At 53.8% G+C, this 19,832-nt stretch overlaps 1 protein-coding gene across 1 annotated transcript in view; it reads right to left on the bottom strand.

The window, feature by feature from the left end:
- Nucleotides 1-19,832, bottom strand: part of MDGA1 (MAM domain containing glycosylphosphatidylinositol anchor 1) — a 61,496-nt gene that overhangs the window by 12,296 nt on the left and 29,368 nt on the right. Inside the window, exons 2-12 of the mRNA XM_066359507.1 lie at nt 17,859-17,998; nt 13,670-13,844; nt 11,774-11,970; nt 10,819-10,951; nt 10,300-10,569; nt 7,957-8,286; nt 4,885-5,181; nt 4,049-4,333; nt 2,206-2,357; nt 1,233-1,410; nt 963-986 (exon numbers count right to left, since the gene is read on the bottom strand). Of these exons, the coding sequence (XP_066215604.1) occupies nt 963-986; nt 1,233-1,410; nt 2,206-2,357; nt 4,049-4,333; nt 4,885-5,181; nt 7,957-8,286; nt 10,300-10,569; nt 10,819-10,951; nt 11,774-11,970; nt 13,670-13,844; nt 17,859-17,998 (2,181 nt within the window). The remainder of the gene's footprint in view (nt 1-962; nt 987-1,232; nt 1,411-2,205; nt 2,358-4,048; nt 4,334-4,884; nt 5,182-7,956; nt 8,287-10,299; nt 10,570-10,818; nt 10,952-11,773; nt 11,971-13,669; nt 13,845-17,858; nt 17,999-19,832) is intronic.

The following is a 19,832-nucleotide window of genomic DNA, read 5'->3' as shown; positions in this document are numbered from 1 at the left end:
AGAGGGTCAGCCTCCTGAGGTCCTCTGGCCCAGCCCTGCCCTCCCTGGCCACCCTGAGGCAGCTCCCAAGCGGTGGGCCCAGGGTTCCAAGGCTGGAGAGACCAGGCAGCGAGACCCCTGACTAATTCATTCCCCAAACAGGACTTCTGAACCTTCTCGTGGCACCACAGACCCTGCTGGCAACTAGTGAAGTCTAAGGACCCCGTCTCAGAATAATGACTTTAGAGGCATTACACAAAATACAAAGGTTTGTACAGAAAATCAATTCTACTGAGAGTTGTCAAATACTTTAACACAGATTTGTGATACAATAAGCGGGCTTCTTTATTATCCAATGAAATCAGGAGATCCAGTGTTAGGTCTAATAACTGCTAAAGTTTTGAAATACTAATGAATGTAAACGATATTGAGAGATAGCTGCCACTACTCTAAGGTGATGTAAAAACATCAGATTTCTGATGACCGAGTCACAAGTACTGATTGTGCACTGTGGCCGGTTGCCCACATTCTTCACCACTGAAGGAGATGTTACATTTCTGCTAGGAGCTGGGGAAAATAAAGAAACACATGTCCTTCCAGATTCCAGACTCACAGACCCCTTGAATCCTGTTCATTGGTCCTCCGGGGGTCCATAGATCTCAGATTTAGGACACCTGCCCCAGAGAGCAGGGGATAGGGATTGGCCTGGCCTTTCTTTGGGGGACAGTGCATGGTGCTGAGTGAGGATGAACGGCCCTGAGTTAGAGATGTCCCTTGGCTCCACCCCGGTCCTCCACCTGTAAGGCCCAGAATAAATCCTGGATGCAGACATGTTCAAGCCTAGCCCTGCTCCCTCTAGCTTCTCCTTCCAGCTGCTGACCTCTGTCCTGGTTTCTCTCTGGGTATCTCTTCGGGTCCCTTCCTCCCACCAGAGGTGCTTTCGTGTTCCTAAGGAGAAGGAGGCGTGGGTGGGGGTGTCTCACCTGACAGGTTGGGAGAGTTGATGGCTGAGAAAGCAAGCAAGATAACCAAGTTAGAATCGAGCGAGGCTGGGCAGAGGGTACCCGAGTTTACGACCAGAGGCAGGGTCCCCAGAGCCAGGACTGAAAGCCAGAGGGGCCTGGCCTGCAGTGGCGGAGCAGGGCCCTGCACAGGGGGGAGCCCCAAGCTCAGGAACCGCGTGAGGGTGGTGGAGGGGTCCCCTGAACATAAGACGGACCCACCCTCCCACCACCACCACCACCACCACCTACGCTCTGTGTAGTGAATGACGCGGGAGGCCATGTCACCAGCCCCAAAGGTGGTATAGGGCGTGAGGCGGACCTCGTAGCTGTGGGGCACACGGAGGTCAGTCAGGATGTACTCCAGCAGCTGCCCCTTCTCCACGTGCCGCACTGGGATGGCCTTCACCATGGCACTGTGCTGATTCAACTGCGGGTACAGAGTTCCCAGATGCTAGGTCGACCCTTTCCTCCACCAGAGCCCCAGCCCAGGCCCTGGGGTGACTTTGGGGGTCAGCATCAAGGAGCAGAAAGAGCAAAGGACCTGGAAGCGAGGCCTACAGATGAGGGACAGAGCCCTCACCCCTTCCGTGCCTACCTCCCAGAGCTGCCTTAATAGGGGGCACCAACACATAGTCAACATTTCAGGTGTGCTAGGCACTAAATGCTTTGTAATTATGAACTCATTTAATCCTCAAAATAATGACCTTGTGAGGTAGAATGCTATCATTTCACTCCCATTTTATAGATGAGGAAACCAAGGCGAAACGGTTGTAGCTTGCCCACGTTCATACAGAGCCAGATCCTAGCTGAGGCAGTCTGCCCCAAAGTCACCCTCTTACCCTCCACCAAAACGTCCTGTGGCTCTGGACTTTCATTCTAGAGACCCCATGGGTGAGACTTAAGTTCACGCCTTAAGTTTTTGCCTCAAGCTTCCAACATAAGAGTAGATTCCGTGTTTCATGAGCAGAGCTGGCTCTGACCCCTCCCCCTCCATTGACCCCTGCGCGATTCTCAAGGCTGTGCCCAGAGCATGGGTCCAGAAGGGTCAGGTCCCTAGCACTGCCCAGCTCCTGCTTCTGTGTCCAGAACATGTCCTGTCTGGCATTGAGGAGTTGTCTACAAGAAGGGTCAGTGTATCCCAGCCCCATCTTCAACCCCTTTCCCTGGCCTGATGAGCACCTCCAGGGTCAGCTGACACGGGGCCCCATACCCCTTGGCCCACCTGGCGGACACTGAGTCTGTAGTTGAGCACGGGGTCGACAGCATCAGGCTCCCTCTGGGTCCACTGCAGCACGTAGGAGTAGTTCTTGGACAGCTTGTGGCTGCGGGTGGGGTTGGGGGTGTCGAAGTAAAACTCCGGGCTGTAGGCTTTGGCTGAGAGGGCGGGGAGGGGAGCATGGGGCCATGGAGGGTTGAGGATGGGGAGACACAGAGAGAGGAGGCGTGGGGGAGGAAGACAGAGAGGACGGGATAGAACAGAGAGAGGGGATGGGGGAAACAAAGAGAAGGGAATATTGAGAGGAGAAGAGATGGGGGGAGAAGAAGGGTTTGGGGAGAATGAGGGTGGAGTAGGAGAGAAGGTGGGAAATGGAGATTTCCAAGAGGTGGTGTTGGTGAGAATGGCCAAGTAAAAGAGCAGACAGAAATTTGGGGAGATAGAAGGGATATTAGAGAAGACACCGGAAAAAGGATTGAGGGATAGACAGGAAGAAGGGCCAAGGAATAGAGGTGGAAGGAAGAGAAGAGATAGGAGGATAGAGAGGCAAAACGGTGGGGAGACAGGGAAAGTGTGGGAGAACAGGGGAGAGGGGGAGGAGGTGGGAAATGTCACAGGGGCCTCTGGCTGGCAGGGCTGGGGAGGTGGCAGTGACCTGTGGTGCTAGCCCCCTGCTGTTAGGTGAGGAGATCCAAATGAAAGCTAAAGGGGCACCCAGTCAGTCTGGGGCTGTAGGGAGAGCTGGGAGAGTGGTGGAATGGAGGACAGCATGCCTGGGGTTCTTCTGGGGGCACTGCCACCAGCTCTGACGGGAAACTGGCTCTCCCCAATGGAGCTACAGGGTGGGCAACCCAGTCAGCCCCTCTCGCCCTTCACCCTGCCCTTCACCAGGACCTCCACTCCTTTTGGGCCCACCTACTCCGGTCTGCACCCCATCAGCCTGCCCAGGAACGCTCTGATGAGGAGATGGGGCTGCGAGGGCTTTCTGGGCACCAAGGGGCCTGAAGCTCTAGGGTGACAGACAGGAAATGTGCGTGGGCTGGACCAGAACCACTCACCAGGTTCTAGAGAGACACTACAGAGGGGCGTCTTCTCTCGCTTAAGCTACAGCTCAGGCCACTCACATTGGGCCTGCAGTCACGAAAAGAGGAGGTTCCCCATCCCCAGTCTCTGGGACCAAGGACGAAGGAGGAGGGGCTTGAAACGTCATCCCTGAGATGAGCATTGCCCAAGGCTTGAGTGGGTGGGTGGGTCTAAACCGGGGGAGCGGGGCTGGAGGGGTCTTCGACGGAAACAGCGGGAAGCGGAGAGCTGGGATTGGATAAGAGGAAGGGGCCTATGCATTATGTGGGCGGAGCCTAGGTTCCGTGCGTACAAGTCTTTAAAAGGGGAGGGACCAGACCTGGGGCCCGTGGGAGGGCCAAACCATGGGCGTGGCCAAGAAGGGCCTTGAAATGGGCGGGGCTGTCCGAGTCCAACGGAGGAGGCTGAGCTAAAACAGGCGGGGCTTATAACAGGTATAGACGGGCCTTGAGAGGAGAAGGCCTACGCTTAGAGTGGGACTAAGAGGAGGGGGCCATAACTGTACAATGAGGTCCTGATTGGGTCCGGCTGGGATGGGGGGGTCTCGGCCTGGCAGGGCAGGCCTTGGAAAGACCGGGGCCTAAACTTGGTGTAGGCGGGTAGGAACGCTGTGGGAGCCCTGGCTGGGCGTGGGCCGGCTGGGGTCGGGGCGGGGCTTGGGTTGGGTGGGGCGGGGCCTGGGTTGGGTGGGGCGGGGCCTGGGTTGGGTGGAGCCTGGGTTGGGTGGGGCGGGGCCTGGGTTGGGTGGGGCAGGACCCACGCTCACCCGAGACCTGGAAGAGGCAAACCGCGGAGCCCACGTCGTTGGAGACGCTGCACTCGTAGCTGCCGCTGCTGTCGCGGGTGACGGCGTCGATGCGGAGCTCAGAGTGGTCGGGAGCCTCGGCTGCGACGGGGACGACGGGCGGCGGAGTCAGCAGCTGCCCTTTGAAGCGCCACACAGCCGAGGCGATGCGCTGGGGGCTGCCTCGGAGGAGCGAGCAGCGCAGGAGCACGGGCCGGCCCAGAGCCTGGCGCACATCCTGGGAGCTGGGCTCCACCTCAGGTGGGACTGAAGGCGGAGGCAGGGGCGGCGGTCAGCCGGGCCGAGGTGGGTCTGAGAAGCGGCCCCATGGGGAAGGCGATGCACTCGTTCCTACTCCCGAGCCCTGAGCCCTGGAAGGGTCTCAGGGCGGATACACACTCGTAACACATTCCTGTAATAACCACGCTCATATCTCCCCGAGCTGTGGATACCTACTCTCTCCTGGCCATTCCTTCCAACCATGCGTCCGGGATAGACCCCTGGTGCCCCATGTAATAAAAAGCAGCATAACGTCAGGATTTAGAGCCCGATTCCTGGAACTAGATGGCATAGGTTCACATCCCAGCCCCGCCTCTAAATAGCTGTGTGAACTCACTCAAATTACTTAACCTCTCTGTGACTTGGTTTCCCTGCCTGTAAAAATGTGTCAAGGTATCAAGAAGGGTGTAGGGATATCAGCAATAAGGGGGGGGGGGGTTGGTTGGACTAGGTTGGATGTAGGGGAGAAGACGGGGCAGGCCTGGCGAGAACAGGGAGGGACAGCTCGGAGGTGGCCCTGGTGGGACGGTAAGACTCACACTGCACGTTCAGCTGCACCTGGGCTTCGCGGGGGCGCACGTTGAAGCCATTATAGCGAGCTGTCTGGCAGCGATAAGTCCCGCTCATGTCGCGGCTCACACGCTCCAGCCGCAGCTTCCCATCCGGGGTCTCCTCCAGAGGCAGCCCCGAGGGCAGCAGAGCAGCCTCTTTGTCCACGCGTGACCAGAGCACGGGCGGTCGCGGCTTGCCCCGCACCTCGCACTGCAGCTCGGTGGGTGAGCCCTCACGTACGGTCACAACAGCCCTGCCCTTGGGAACGCTGATGGTGGGTGGCACTGGGAGGGGGAACGGGAGCAGGTTAGTGTTCCCCTGACCTCCGCTCGAGGGCTTCTGCTTCCCTCCCCCTAGTGTGACCCTCCCTTCCCCATCCCAGACGTCCCACAGAGCGCTCAGTATCGCCAAGCAGAACTCACCTCCCCATATCCTTTCCACCTCCTAAGCCTCTACTTCAGGCACTCCCAACTCAGAAAAAGAGCTGAAGTCGTTCAGCCTAGTCCTTCTTTTCCTTTCCCTCAACGTGACTGCGTTTGGGGATTCCACCTTTTAAACAATTCTGCTAGATATCTCCTCCTTCCGTCTCCTCTCTCCCCCGAGCCGTCCCGCTCTGGTTAAAGCCACCATCTCTTTCCGGAGCGTTATCACAGATTGCTGGTCTGTATTCCCAACATCCTGACCCTTTCATCCAAAGTAATAAAGTATTTGGGGTTTAGCAGGACACAGGGCCAGAATAAAGGCGGTGCCTCCCAGCCTGCCTTATGGCTACCATGTGACTAAATTCTGGCCAGCGGGGTTTGACAGAAAACAAGTGCCTTGAATGGGAGATTTGCTGCTCCCTTCCTCCTTGCTGCAGGCTGGGATAAATGCTGGTTGACGACTGCAACTGGAGCTGCCACTGTGCAGGAGGTGGCACATGCTAAGGAGAACAGAACAGCAGGGCCAGATGACATGTGGGGCCCTGAGGACCTGGTGGAGCAGAGCTGCTATTTCAGCCCGGACTGCTCACTTTTGCATGAAGAACAAATACACAGCTAGCTTATTTAAGTCGCTTTTATATGGGGTTTACCTGTTATTCGCAGCTAAAGCTAACCCAACCCAACACAATGCCCATATGGAGGGTCTTTTAAAGATTTCCATGGGTCCCGGCCATATCACATCCAGCAAATTAAAACGTCCTACATTAAATATAAATTGCAAATAACTAAACAAGGCATGCTGGGATCCAGTTATCTAGTTAGCATAATTTGCACTCTATAAACATTTATACATTTATTGGCTTCAATTTTGCAGGTTTTGCTTTGTATTGTAGTGCCAATTAATTTCTTTTTCCAGGTCTAAACCATTTCCACAAGCCCTTAAAAAGCTTCCATGTCCTAAGCATTAGGCTTGTGAGCCAAATGGAGGAAATGGCCCTGTGCCCCATTGATTTCCCTATTTCTAAAGCATCCCAGCTCCCAACCCTTCTTCACTTTTACAGGCTCGTGGGCTGTCCTCCTCTCTGAAGCTGCACCACCCTCAGGTTAAAGCCCGAACTCCTTGGCTCTGTAAACAAGGCCCCTGGACTCTGGCCTCTGCCACCCCCAGCCTCATCTTCCTTCTTCCATCCTGTGTCCCAGCTGTGGGATCCGCACTCCCTGAACAAGCCAAGTCTTGTACACCTTAGGGGTTGCCCATCCCTTCTCTCCTGGGATTGTCCCCCCACCTAGCAAATGCTCACAGGGAGCATGGCTCCTTTGTGAAGCCTCCCCTGGCATGCCCTGGCAGCCTGGGACTTCTCTCGTGCCCCCAGGATGCTCTGCAGACCCTGCCTTTAGATCCTGTGTCCTTTCTAAGGTTTGCCATTCCAATTCCTGCTTTACCCCAACAGGTGTGTCTCCCAGGCTAGGCAGTGGGCTCCGGGAACAGAGCTGTGGTGCTTGTGTCTGGGTCCCCAGTTCCTGACCGAGGGCCTGGCCCACAGTGATCGGCAAAACAGATTTGTGGACGCTAAGAGGGGCTGGTCCATGGACAAAGCCCTGCTCAGGTCAGTCACCTTCCGGAAGCCTTTCCTGGCCTCTCCCTGTGCAGATGTCAGGATGGAAGGGGCCACCAAGGCCACCTGGTTCAATGTGTCACAGAGGAGAAAGTGAGATCCAGACTGCTAAAGAGGGTTAGCCAAAGTCAGCCAGCTCCTCAGTGCAACGTGCCAGGGACAGGAGATGAGATTCTAGAGGCCCTCTCCAAAGTCAACCCCTCCAAAATCCTGTCATTCTCAAAGTGTAAACCCTTTGGGGGGGGGCAGAGATCAGGTTCTGAAAGCAGACTACCTGGGTTCAAATCCCAGCTCCACCACATACTGTTGTGTTACCTTAGGTAAGTTTTGAAAACTCTCTGAGCCTGTTTCTTCATTTCTAAAAGTGGAAGATAAACTATCCTATAAGGTAAGTCATGAAGGTGAATGAGATAAATACAAAAATCATCAGAACACATAGCAAATACCCAATAAATGTTAGCCATTATTATTTCATTCTTGTTATTTATTATTATTGAAATAGAGACCCAAGTCTCCTGCACAATCTGGCCCCAGCTGACCCTGCCACTCTCATCTCACTCCATTCTCCCAGCCACACTTCCCTTCCTTCAGTTTTCCAAATGGCCCCACATGTCCCTGCCTCAGTGCCTTTTCACATGCTGATACCTTGGCCTGCCTTTCTCTTCCACACTCCCTTGCTCTCCTCTGCCTAGTAAAATCCTGCCTCTCCTCAGGATTCACTGATTCTATCTTAGGGAACTCTTTCCTGACTCTCGTATACCCGTTTGATATATTTATTTGTGAGACGACCTGAAACACATTTGCCTTCCCACTTAGTTCAATGACGGCAGACTCTATTTTGCCCACCACTCTACCCTAGCACCTAGCATAGTGCCTGGCATATAATACGTGCTTAATAAATGTGTGTGGCATGAACAAATGGAGTTTCTCCACACTGGCCTCCCTTTCCTAAGTGGCTGCCCCCTCCCCTCCGGGGGCCTCTCCAGCTCTCTCACACACACACACCCCCCCCGCTGCCCACCTGTCTCAGAGGAGATGTTGACCTCGACGCTCAGGTCGGGCACAGGTGCTCCTGGGAAGGAAGCCACACACAGGTAGGTGCCATAGTCGCTGAAGTGCAGGTCAATGAGCTCTAGGCTGCTCGTGACAGCAGGCAACTCGGGGTCATTTCGGGTCACCAGCAGCCTCTTGGACATGCGTGCCGGCTTGCCATTCTTGAACCACTGGTAGGTGACCTTCTCCTGGGGCACTGCATCCACGTGGCACGACAGCTTCAGGTCCTGGCCCAGCTGTATGTTCTCGCTCTCCTTGATCACGTCCGGGGTGATCTGGAACGTGGCGTTCTTCATGGCTGCAGGTGGGTGGGGAGGGGAGGCGGCTGGGGCTGGCCCAAAGCCCGGGCCTATGTCCCACCCCGCTCCCGACCCCGCTCCTCCCCTCAATGTGGCCCCCCTGCGGGCTGGAAGTTACACCTAGCCGCCCCCACCCCTGCTACCATAAGAAATCATCATTTTGCTTGGAAATTATTCTGTTGGTTCAGATGTGTTTTTAAAAGTTAAAAAAAAAAAAAAAAAACTCGCTGTGGGAAAGTGGGTTTAGTCGTCATTCGAGTCACTGTTGACTGAACACACACCACGAGAGTGGGGCTGCTCCAAGCACTTTCCATGGTTTACTCATGTACTCATCCCACTGTCGGTGTGGGGGCGCTTTCATGCCTCCATTGGACGAGGAGGGAACCAAGGCTCAGTTTCCTTCAGAGCCCGTGCGCTTACCCACTACACTACTTTATTTAAACCTTGAATGAATAAAATAGATTTTTGAAGGATGCATGAGGATGTAATAATGGTTTATCTAGACAGTGAACGGAGGGGAGTTGGGGGAAATTTTTAATCTGCACGTTTTACCCTTTTTTGCTATTTAACTCTTTGCAGCAAGTTTGTGTAATGTTTATAAGAAAAGGCCAATACAATAATAAATTTAGATAGAAAAGGATCTGGCCTCTTTTAAAAAGCTGAATACTGCCTGGCCTGTGGTGGTGCAGCGGATAGAGTGTTGATCTGGAAGGCTGAGGTCACTGGTTTGAAACCCTCGGGCTTGCACGGTCAAGGCATGTACAAAAAGCAACGATGAGGTGATGTTTCCCATTCCTTCACCCCTGTCTCCCTCTCTCCCCTTTATCTAAAATCAATAAATAAAATCCTTAAAATATAAATAAAATAAAAATTAAAGTCTGAATATTGTTTGATGTAATCTAAGAGTTAGAACTTTTAATATTGGATGCTAATTGGACAGGACACTGGTCCAACAGCCATAAACCAGGACTAGATTGGGCAAAGCAGGCTGTGTGTCAACCTAAGAAGTGATCATAAGTCATTGATGTGAAGTGAATTCTCATCAAGCAAGATTTTTAAAGGCCAAATGAAAACAGCTGGTGAAAAGAATCTTCTGATAGGAAAAATAACATCCAAGGAAAAAATAGTTATCAGAGATCCACAATCTTGCTACTTTCTTTCTTGTTCTGATTAGGCAAAAAGTCATAGAGAGCTAGCTTGTTATAAGGAGAGTCAGAGAGATACTGCACAGTGAAAGAGTAACAACAAAAAGAGCTCATTTCTTCAGAAGACTCTGAATCGAATTTGACAGAAGCTATACTCAACTTTCAAGTGCTAAAGAGCTGGAAACAGCCTGTATCTTTAAAAATATATAACAAACAAACAGCCTAAACCTACACAAGCAAAAGAATTTAAAGTTTTCTCCTTGAAGCAGAGTAGCAAAATCCAGATCGTATCAGGCAGCTAATGCTAACTATTGAGGCTGAGGTTTAGTAAGGAAAGTGTTTGTACTTCTTTATATCATACTCCAAGTTTTGTATCATTTTTACATTTAATAATTATCTTCAGACTCACTGAAATGCTTTCCTAATAAATACTTACACATAAGCTATGTTATTTTCACTTTAACTCAGTGGATCACTTGGAAACCAGTATACAAAAAGCAAGCCAGGAAATTTCCCTTGAAGACTAGAAGTTTATATTTAGTTTTTTTGCAACCTCAGTTTCCCAATCTAAAAAAAGAAAATGTAAGTTCTCAACACCAATCCTTCCTACCTTTTGGATTGTTGAGGTTTATGTTTTGAAATGTAGATGGTATATTGTAAGTAAAACTTTACACAGATTTTAATCCTGCCATCTGCTAGCAGACATCTGAATTGCAGGGAAATAAAAGTGCCTGGATCACCTCCTCAGCATGTCTCACCTACTAGGAGGAAGCAGACAGGGTCCCTATCCCATTTCATTGGTAGTTCCTGGAGGACAGGGACCCTGTCTTCCTCCGAGTTCCCTCCCACCCCTCCGGAGCCACGTACATCGCACCAGCAGGTTGACGGTCTTCTTGGCAGGGTTGCCCACGTTGTTGGTGGCTGTGCAGTTGTAGTAGCCAGAGTCCAGGGCCTGCACTGAAGGGATGCTGAGGGTGCCGCCCTGGGCCAGAGCCCCCAGGGGCAGCGGGCCTGGCCCGTGGGACCACTGCAGCTGGGGTAGGGGGTCACCGCCTGTCAGCAGACACTGCACCGTCACATTTTCCCCAGGGTTCACCACCAGAGTTTCGTTCACCGACAGCTTCAGGGCTGGTGGTGCTAAGAGGACAAGGAGGAGGTGTCTTAAGGAACCATGAAGCAAGGTTAAATGTGGGATATAGGGAGCTAGGAACAGCATGGGATTGGAGAAGGATGGGGGAGAAGAAAGGGGAGAAGGCAGGGAACAGGCAGAGTGGGGGAGGAGGGAGGCACTAGGGGTGCCTGGAGTCCTGTGTGGGGTAAGGCACTGTCTCCTGATTGGAGAGTCAGCTCAGGTAGGCAAGGGTGTGGGCGGGGAATTGCCTGTACCCGTGGTGTTGGTGAGCCGGAAGGTGATTGCCTTGTCTGGGATGCCGCACACGTTGCGTACAGACACCTGGCAGGTGTAGCTGGCATAGTCCTGGGGCCGAAGGTTCTTCAACTTCAGGACCTTGGTCTCCCCCTGGGCAGCAGCAGACCACTAGTATGAGGGGTCTGCTTGGGGTTTCCAGGGGTCCCTCACATATTTACCCAGTACCAGAGGCTAAAGCAAATTCTCATTCCAATTGCTGTCTTTCCCAATCTCCACACTATTTATCTCCAGGGAGCTTAAGTCTTGGGTGGATACTGCACCCTCTAAACTGCGGGCTTCTCTGGGTCTGAGCTGCCCTGGTGCACGCTGGCCAGGCCAGGCCTCAGTTTCTCCACTTTGGAAAATGGAGGGGTAAGGAGGAAACTCAGACCTGTCTTGCCACCCATACAAACATGGAGCTGGCCCCACAGGCCATGGCCACATGTGACGCTCTAACAGCCACCTAGGAAAGCCACCTTTGAAAGCCCTCCTTGGTAGGATGGCTTCATCACCATTTCCTGGGACCACAGGGGGCCTATGGGAAGTGGAATCATCTTTTTGCCCCCAACTTCTCTTGTGTCTGTTCATGAGGCCCCGATAATCTGACAGCCAGCAGTGGGCAGGGATGACCTGCCTGCTTCTAGGGCGTGCCTTCCCTCACTGGCAATGTTCCAGAAGGACATGTTGCCTTGGGGACTCTCCTGTCCCCATCACTGTTCCCTGAGCTTCCTGTCCCAATTTCGTCTGCCCCAGAGTGTCTGAAGCCCAATCAGCATGCACATCTGCGTTGTCGGAACAGAATTGTTTCAGTCAGGGGGGTCCCGGGAACTCTGGATGGTGCAGCCTCAGCCCCGTGACCCCCTCCTGGGTTGGGTGTGGGGGGAAGAGCGTAGGGTGAACCACGAGACCAGGCCAGCCACCGCCTGTCCTGACCTGGGTGTAGAGGGGCTCGTAGATGTCGACCCCGTTGTCCTGGCTGTGGGACAGGGTGTCGGAACCCCGCTTCCAGATGAAGCGGGCCGGCGGGTTGGAGTTGACAGTGCAGCGCAGGAACACCGTCTTCTCCTGGTAGAAGTTGCCTCGAACATCGCTCACGGTCTGGTGCACCGTCAGCACCGGCTCGTCCAGGTCTGCAAGGGCACAACCCCAATGGAGTCAGGCTGGGCGACCCCACAATGGCGGGCTTGGGCTCCCAGCAGCCCGCAAGGGAAGCTGAGCCACCCTCAGGGAGGCTTCCAGAGAGCCAGGTGCTCTCCCAGCCCTGCAAGCTTGAGCGGCCTTTAGACTCAGGCGACTAGACGTGATCACTTCCCAGCTATTCCTCCCCAAGGACCTGCATGGGGTTGTCGATCTTTACCCTCCCATCACGGGATGGAGGGAGCAGGTGCAGACTAGAAACCGGGAAGCCCTAGTTCAAATCCCAGGCTAGCTATTTACCTGTACTGTGACCCACCCAGGTCCCTTCTCTGTTTCCTCACTGGTAAATCGGACTAGGTTGGTGGTTCTCGACCCAGTTCGCCCAACAGAATCACATGGAAATTTTCCTTTTAAGAGTGGTGCTTGAAGGAGCTCATTAATGGTGTCAGAAATCAGGAGAGTGAGCGTCTCTCAGAAGATGACTGGCCGGCATGGAGCGTGAAGAAACTTTCTACGGTCCCAGAAATTCTCTTGAACTGGATGGCGTTTACACATGCCCAGACATATGCAAGCATTCACTAAACTGTACCTTTAAGATTAGTGCACTCTATTGAATGTAGATTAATCCTCAATTTAAAAAAAAACAAATCCTAATATCAGGGCCCCACCCCTAATCAGTTACATCAGAATTTCTGGAAATAAGACTCAGCCAGCAGTCTTTTTCAGAAGGATCCCCTGGGGATTCTAATGTGCAACCAGGATTGTGAACCAAAGGTACCAACATTCCACATTCAAACGTCCCACAGTGGATGTCCCAACATTCTGCCCTCCTGCCGCAGCGCGCTTCCACAGAAGTCACTACCAAGGCCGTGGGCAGAGGTGGGGCGCTGGTCATGCCTGCCAGCCCCTCCAGCACCAATTCCGAGGAATGACCCTCAGCCCCAGGGTTTGGCAGGCCCCTGGGTGGTTGAGGGGGGACGGAAGAGAGAATCTGGGGTTCCGTTGCTCACCATTCTATCCCCCCCCCCAGGTGAACGTGAGGTGTTTTTAATGGGTAGGGTTCATTGTAGACAGTAAGATGGTGTCAGGCAGGCCCTTCGGCCTGGCTCCACAGGTTCTGGGCACCTGCCACAGCCTGGAGAGGCACAAAGGTGGGTGGCAAGCAGGGAAACAGCTTCTTCAGGTTAAGGAAATATCCAGGGAGGGCAGGGAGGGACCGGGGGCTTCCCATCCAAGCAGCCGCAAGGACTGCGGGGTGCTTGCTCCTGCATGCGGTGGGGTAAGGAAGTTTCCAAGCTGCCTCGGGGAAAAAAACAGAGGCATGAGGTGCTGTGGGAACAGCACTGGACCGTAATGAAAAGACCAATGCCCGTGAGCAAGTCAAGAGCCTTGGTACCTCAGTTTCTTCATCTGTGGAATAGATATATTCCAGCCTGTCCTGTCTTCCCTGCCCACTTGACAGGGATGTTGCGAGGTTCAGATGGGAGTCCAGACGGGACTGCGTGAGCGGTACAGGGGAGTACACATGGGCGATGCAGCAGCGACGCACCAGTGATGTCCCGCTCCAGCATGGAAGGGAGAAAATCTCCACTGTCTTCCTCCGCCAAGGCACCCCACCCTCTCTCCTCCTTCCCAGCCTGAGCCCCCAGGGGCCGTCCCAAACCAGGGTGGACAGGGAGGGCCGCGACTCACACTGCACGTCCACGCGGATGGACTTGATGGCGGGCACGCCCACGCCGTTCTCCGCCTTGCAGTAGTAGCGGCCGCCCTGCGTGCGCGCAATGCGCTCGATGCGCAGCGTCTCATTGAAGACCGACGTCTCCTGGAACTTGTCCGAGGCGCTGCCCGCGGTCTTTGTCCACCGCACCTGGGCAGGCAGGGCAGTGCGGAGTCAGGCGCTGCGGTGAGCATGGGCGGGGTGCGGGGTGCGGGGGGGGGCACCCGGGCTGAACCCTGCAATGTGTCTCCCCTCCAGCCCCCATAGGTTTTCACAAACTCACGCGGGAAACTAACCCTAACAGACTGCGGGAATGCGCAGGCGGGGTAGGACGCCTGGGCCAAAAGCCCAGGAGGATCGGGGGTCACACAGATGAGGCATTAAAGAAAGCAGTATGTGCAGTGGTTAGGAGCATGGATTTGTGGCCAAGTTACCCAACCTCTTCTGCCTTCCTTTCCTCATCTGTAAAATGGAGAATATTATACCTCCCTCCCAGGGGTTCTGGGAGGATTAAATTAATGTACACTTAGAGCCTGGAAGACTAGGGTTACTCATATAGCGGCTTCATCTGTGCAAGAGGTCTATGTGGTAGGTAGCCAGCCTCCAAGATGGCCCTGGATGATCCCTGTTTCCTGACATTCACAACTTTCTGTAGTCCCCTCCCACTTTGTAGCAGGGACGGTCAATGTGACTAACAGAATACAGCAGGAGTGATGGTATGTCACTTCCAAGATCAGATTATAACAGACTGTGATTCCCATCTTGGTTGCTTTCTGGGGTCACTCTCTCTGGGGAAAGCCAACAGTCATGTCATAAGCAACCCTATGAAGAGAGGTCCACAGGGGAGGAAGGGGAGCCTCAGGTCAAAGCCATGAGGTTGGCTTGGAAGGACATCTTCCAGCCCCAGTGTGGCCTCAAAGGACTACAGCCTAGTAAGAGACCCTGAGCCAGAACCAGCCAGCAACGCCTGTCTGGGGCCAACACTCAAACCAATTGAGCTATTCTCAGTGCCGTGGGGCCAACATTCGCACCAGTCAAGCCAATGGCTGTGAGAGGGGAAGAGAAAGAAGAGAGAGAGTGAGTGGGAGAGAAGAAAATGGCTATTTCTCTTGTGTGCCCTGACCTGGAGTCAGACCAGGGACATCCATATGCCAAGCAGATGCTCTATGGGCAACCAGCCAGGGCCAGCCACTGATTCTTTAACTATTGCTTCCTCTGGTTATCTCTAGTCTCCCCTAGAATCCCTAAGTTTATGTTGTAGCTCCCCATTCTGGCCTGTCCCCCAACTTCTTTTTTGTATCTCTATCTCTTTTTTTCCTCTTCAGTCTGCATTGTGGCTGATTTCCTCAGAGCTAGCATCTAATTCATTAATTTTCTCTTTAGTTATCTTTATGGTATTAAGGCCGAATTTTTCAAAAAGTTATTTTGTTTTCTAAGATTTCTATTGGCTCCCCCCCCACACACACCATCTAACAAATCAGGTTTTATAATCACCTGTCTTATAGATTCTATTCCTTCCATTATCTCTTTAAACATTTTAAACACTTATTTTAAAGATTCTTTTAAATTGCTCTATTATCTGTTTTCTCAGATATAAATTGTTCAATAATTTGAGTCTGTGGACTGGTTCTCCCAGCACTGCATTTTTAAGAGATTTTTAAATTTTTACTCCATGGGCTTGTAATGAGTGGGAATTATCTTGCCCAGTAAAGTCCCACTTAGGTCCTGGCAGGCCTGTGTGCGTTGTAGCCTTACAATTGACTATGTCCAAGAGACACGGCTCCAACCAGTTTTTATGTTCCTCTCTCAGCTTAGGGTGTCCTCGCCACTTGGACAGTGCAAGACACAGACAGGCTCGGGGTCATGCTCTCTCACAGGTGCCCACATCCTGACGCAGAGAGTCTGCTCCCTGCTGTGACTCTGGGCTGTGGGACAGAGGTTTCTGGTCCTCATTTATAGCTGGTGCCACTCTTGTCAAGCCTCCAGCTTTAGATGCAGTCCAGGTCAGTGCCTAGCCACAGATGGCCCTGTGGCCGGAACTCGAGTCCCCTCCGTGTGTGCATCAGTACTACTACTGCTGAGGTCCACGGAGTCCAAGGCCCTGCAAGGACCAAGTTCTTCAGCTTCTGCTCACTACCTTCACTGTCGGTACCTTCTTCATCTTGGCCTTAGGGATTCCCTCTATATTGATGTTTGGAGTAGAGAACCCCATGCCCTCTCAGTCCCCCAGCCTGACCCCAGCCTGGCCATGAGACGCTGCTGCTCCCCTAAAGCCCGGATGCTCCTTGACAACAGGAAGCGTAGCTGCGTCCTTGGGCCCCATCGCAGTGCTTGCCACACAGCAGGTACTCAATAAACCTTTGTTGTGATGAGGTGAGTGGAAAGGAACTATGAGTGAAAGCATTTCAGGAGAGGCGGGCAGCAGTGTTTGTGAGAGCAGGAATAAACAGGGTGTTCTCGGGCAAGCTCAGCTGGAGCACAGGGTAAGAGGAGGATGGCAGAGAGAGGAAAAACAGGAAAGGCAAGCGCAGGCCAGATTGTAGGAGGTCCTCCACTCTACCTCCAGGAGCCTGGACGGGGTCTGGCAGGTAACGGGGAGCCAGTGAAGGTTTCTGGACGGGGGAGGGCTATGGCGTAGCAAGGCTAGAGGAAGAGGATTCTGGGATCAGGGTGCAGGAATGGGTTGGAGGGGGAGATCTGGGAGAATGGGAGGCCAGTTAGAGTCTTCTACGGTGTGGACCAAGGAACAAGACTGAAGGTCTGACCGAGGGGAGTGATGAGGAATTCAGAAGAGAAGACCATGCAAGAGCATAAAAAAGAAAGGCCTCAGAGGCTAGCAAGTGTGGGAGGATGACACGGAACAGAACCAGATAGGAGCCCAGGGGTTTGAGCGTAGGTGCAGGAAAAGCAGTGAGACCACGGATGGAAGTAGGAAAAGGAACACGTGGACACGCCGCCGCCACCACAGATGACTCATACACGTGCTGCACAAGGGACACAGGCAGACGGCCAGGGCAGCCGTAGGGAGAGATGGCGCAGCTGCCTCCCTGGCTTCGGGGAGGACCGTCCTTAATAGCCACACCTGACACAAACACGAACCTGACGACTGGCAGCCTTGCTTTCCCTTCTAAACACACCTTCGAGCAGGGGAAAGCGGCGACTCTGGTTTCAGGTTGAAAGAGTCTATAGGGGTTTCCTTGTCCATCTGCTCGTCTCGAGGCCAAACCTACTCAAGCCATCCCTGTTCCCAAAATTATCCCGAAGAAAAGGACTTCACATTTCACTCTCCTTCTTAGGCTCCAATCGAAATCTTTGCTGCTGCTCTTAAAGGTCACAGCAGCTCGCCAGGGAATTTCGCCCATCCCTCCAGCCCACTGCCTCCCGCTGCCTCCTGTCTGCTCTCCGTGATTAACCAGCCTACACTTCCTGTCTGCATCATTCAGCTGGTCAGGGACAACATTCACCTGGCATTTCCAGATCCTCAGCATCTGTTGCTCTCTAATTGCTTTGAGTCTTTTAACCTCAAGAGAGTAGGGCTTGCCTACCAGAGGCCTCCTGAAGTAGAGATTGTATTGTACATTGCTGGTAATTCCTGGAGCCCCCAATCCAAAGACGAATATGCTGGGAGGAAGTGCGCCAAGCTAAGGGGAACACTGACTCTGGACTAAATTCTGCTCCCACCTTCGCAAGAGCTGGGTGACCTCGGGAGTCTGCCCAACCTCCCTGCACCTCTATATTCTTAGCTGCAAAGTGGGGGCACAAATGCCTCCCTCACAGCATGGTTGTGAGGGGCCAGAGAGAAAACACTGGAGAGAGCGCGTAGCACGGAGCTTGGCACACGGCCTCACACGGGGGCTGAAGCCGCACCTGAGGGCGTGTCTGCTCACGGAGAGGGGCATGGAGTGGAGCTGAGTAGCTGGCCTTCATTCTTCCCCTTGGCCGTCAGCGTTTTCAGGTGAATAAGCCTGCAGCCTCCAGCCCTTCCCCACAGAGTTTATTTTCCAGCTATTTCTCCAGCCCCGTCTCCTGTCTTCTGTGTATTTGCCACTGTCGCCTCCAGTCCCCAACGCCTGCTGTGGCTTCTCAAGCCCCGATCCCCGAGTGGGGGTGGGTAGTGAGGCAGGGAGGGCAGGAGGGGGCCGCACAGGCTGGGTGGGGGCTTACCTGAGGCCGAGGGTGCCCGGTGACAAGGCACTGGAGCACGAGGGTGTCGCCCTCCCGGATGGTGTACACGCGCTCACTGATGTTGTCCTCCTTGACCACACACGCCTGGCCCGCGTGCACGATCTGCGCCTGCGCTGGAGCTGGCGGAGAGCGGGGAGGTTTAGACAAGGGCCACCAGGGCCAGAGGGGGTCCGAGGCTCCCTCCTGAGTGCATCAGGGGGATGTGTCAGCCCAGAACTCCCCAGGTTAAGCTTCAGAGGCCTGACCCCAATGAGCCCAAGAAAGGAATCCTCCCAGAGCCTCCAGGCTAGAACCAGAGGGACCAGGAACTCAGGAAGGGGCAGTTCTTCCCCCTCCCGCCCCCCTTGCAAGAGATCTGAGCTCTTCAATGATCTGGTGAGGGCGAGGGGCTTTGTGATCCGTACAGAGAGGTTTTCATTCCATGAGCATCACTGTTTTAGCAGCGCGCGCACACACACACACACACACACACGCACGCACACACACCACCGCAGGGGAGGCTGCTGGTGCTCACCCAGCCTCAGCTTCTGGCTGGTGCATCCATCCCCAGCTGCTGGGTGCACAGCGCTCACCTTCCCCAGGGAATCGCCCTGAGCCAGCGGGAGCTGCCTGGCCCAGAAATGCCTGGGAGGTCACCCTCTTCCCCAACAGACATACCCCTCTCCCAGTGACCAGCGAACACGAGTGCAAATGCCCAGCCCTCTTGCCTCAAGATGGGGCGAGTGTGGTGCTGTTCGCTCTCCGGACCCCCGGCCCCAGGCCCTCAGGAACAGTTTCTCCTGAGAGCATTTTCTCAGCAAATCACTTGCCCGAACTGGCTCTGAGCCATCCAGGCTCTGCTTCTCCCAACCCCGCAGACTACGCATCCCCCTTACCCAAACCCTGTTGATCGCCCCTCATGGCTCCCTGAGCCAGCCTCTTCTCCGTGGGACAGAAGTCCTTCTAGGGGGCCCAGAAGTTCTCAAAAAAAACAAACAAACCAAAACGGCCTCTTCCCTGACCTCGCTCACAGAGCCCAGGGCTAGGGAACCAGGCAGGAAAAGGACTGAGCGGGAAAAGCTCACAGCCTCCCTCAGGATCAAGCCCCACTGTCCTAAAGGCACACTACCTCCCACCCCACAAACTCTTGGGCCTTGGGAAGGAGGGCAAGCTCCCCACCACCACCACCACCACCAAGTTCACGCCTGTATGCTCCCAATTTCACAGTTGATGGTGGAGAGCGTGGAGGTGGGAGAGCCAACCAGGGTACGGAAGGAGGTGCACAGAGGTGAGATCACAACTGTACATAAAATGTGTGATTTCCTCCAGGAAGTGCCCCATGGTTGACCTGCACGATCCCTCCTCCTTTTGTATGGGTCACTCCCCCAGCACAACAACAAAGCATCAGTCTGTATGTCTATGCAATTCAGGGTTCTTATCTTTCTGCCTATCAGACTATGAACTTCATCTTGGTAGCCCCAGCACAGGCTTGAAATACGGCAGGCACTCAAAGGATCTTGAATTAATGAGTCTACAAGAATACCCCATGGTGAAGTTGCTAAGCATTGTACGAGAGGTATAGAAGTCCCTAGGGGGTCAGAGGAGAGAGACCTCACCATCTGCTGGAGGAAGAATCACAGAAGGCTCTATGGAAGAGGCAGCTTTTGACCCACACCTCAAAGAACACGGGGCCTACGTGCCAGTCGACAGAACGGAGTCCTGCATTATATATTGTGGTTTACCGAGGGAAAGCCAGTAGTGATCTCTGGACCTTTGTTTTCTCCTCTCCGAAATGGAGAGAAAGCTACCACCCCTGAGAACTCACAACGACAGCATAAATGAGAAGTGCTGAATAGAACACTATTGTGCTACAGCTGACACAGTCGTGGCTTAACAGAGTCTCTCCAAGCAATGGTGACGGGACAGCCAAGAACCAGTTACAGAGAGGCGTCCACAGAGGCAGCTGGCTGCAGG

Source organism: Saccopteryx leptura, chromosome 1 (assembly GCF_036850995.1).
Source record: "Saccopteryx leptura isolate mSacLep1 chromosome 1, mSacLep1_pri_phased_curated, whole genome shotgun sequence".
Lineage (NCBI taxonomy): Eukaryota > Metazoa > Chordata > Mammalia > Chiroptera > Emballonuridae > Saccopteryx > Saccopteryx leptura.
Note: the sequence above shows the minus strand (reverse complement) of the source record. Positions and strands in the feature narration are given on the sequence as shown.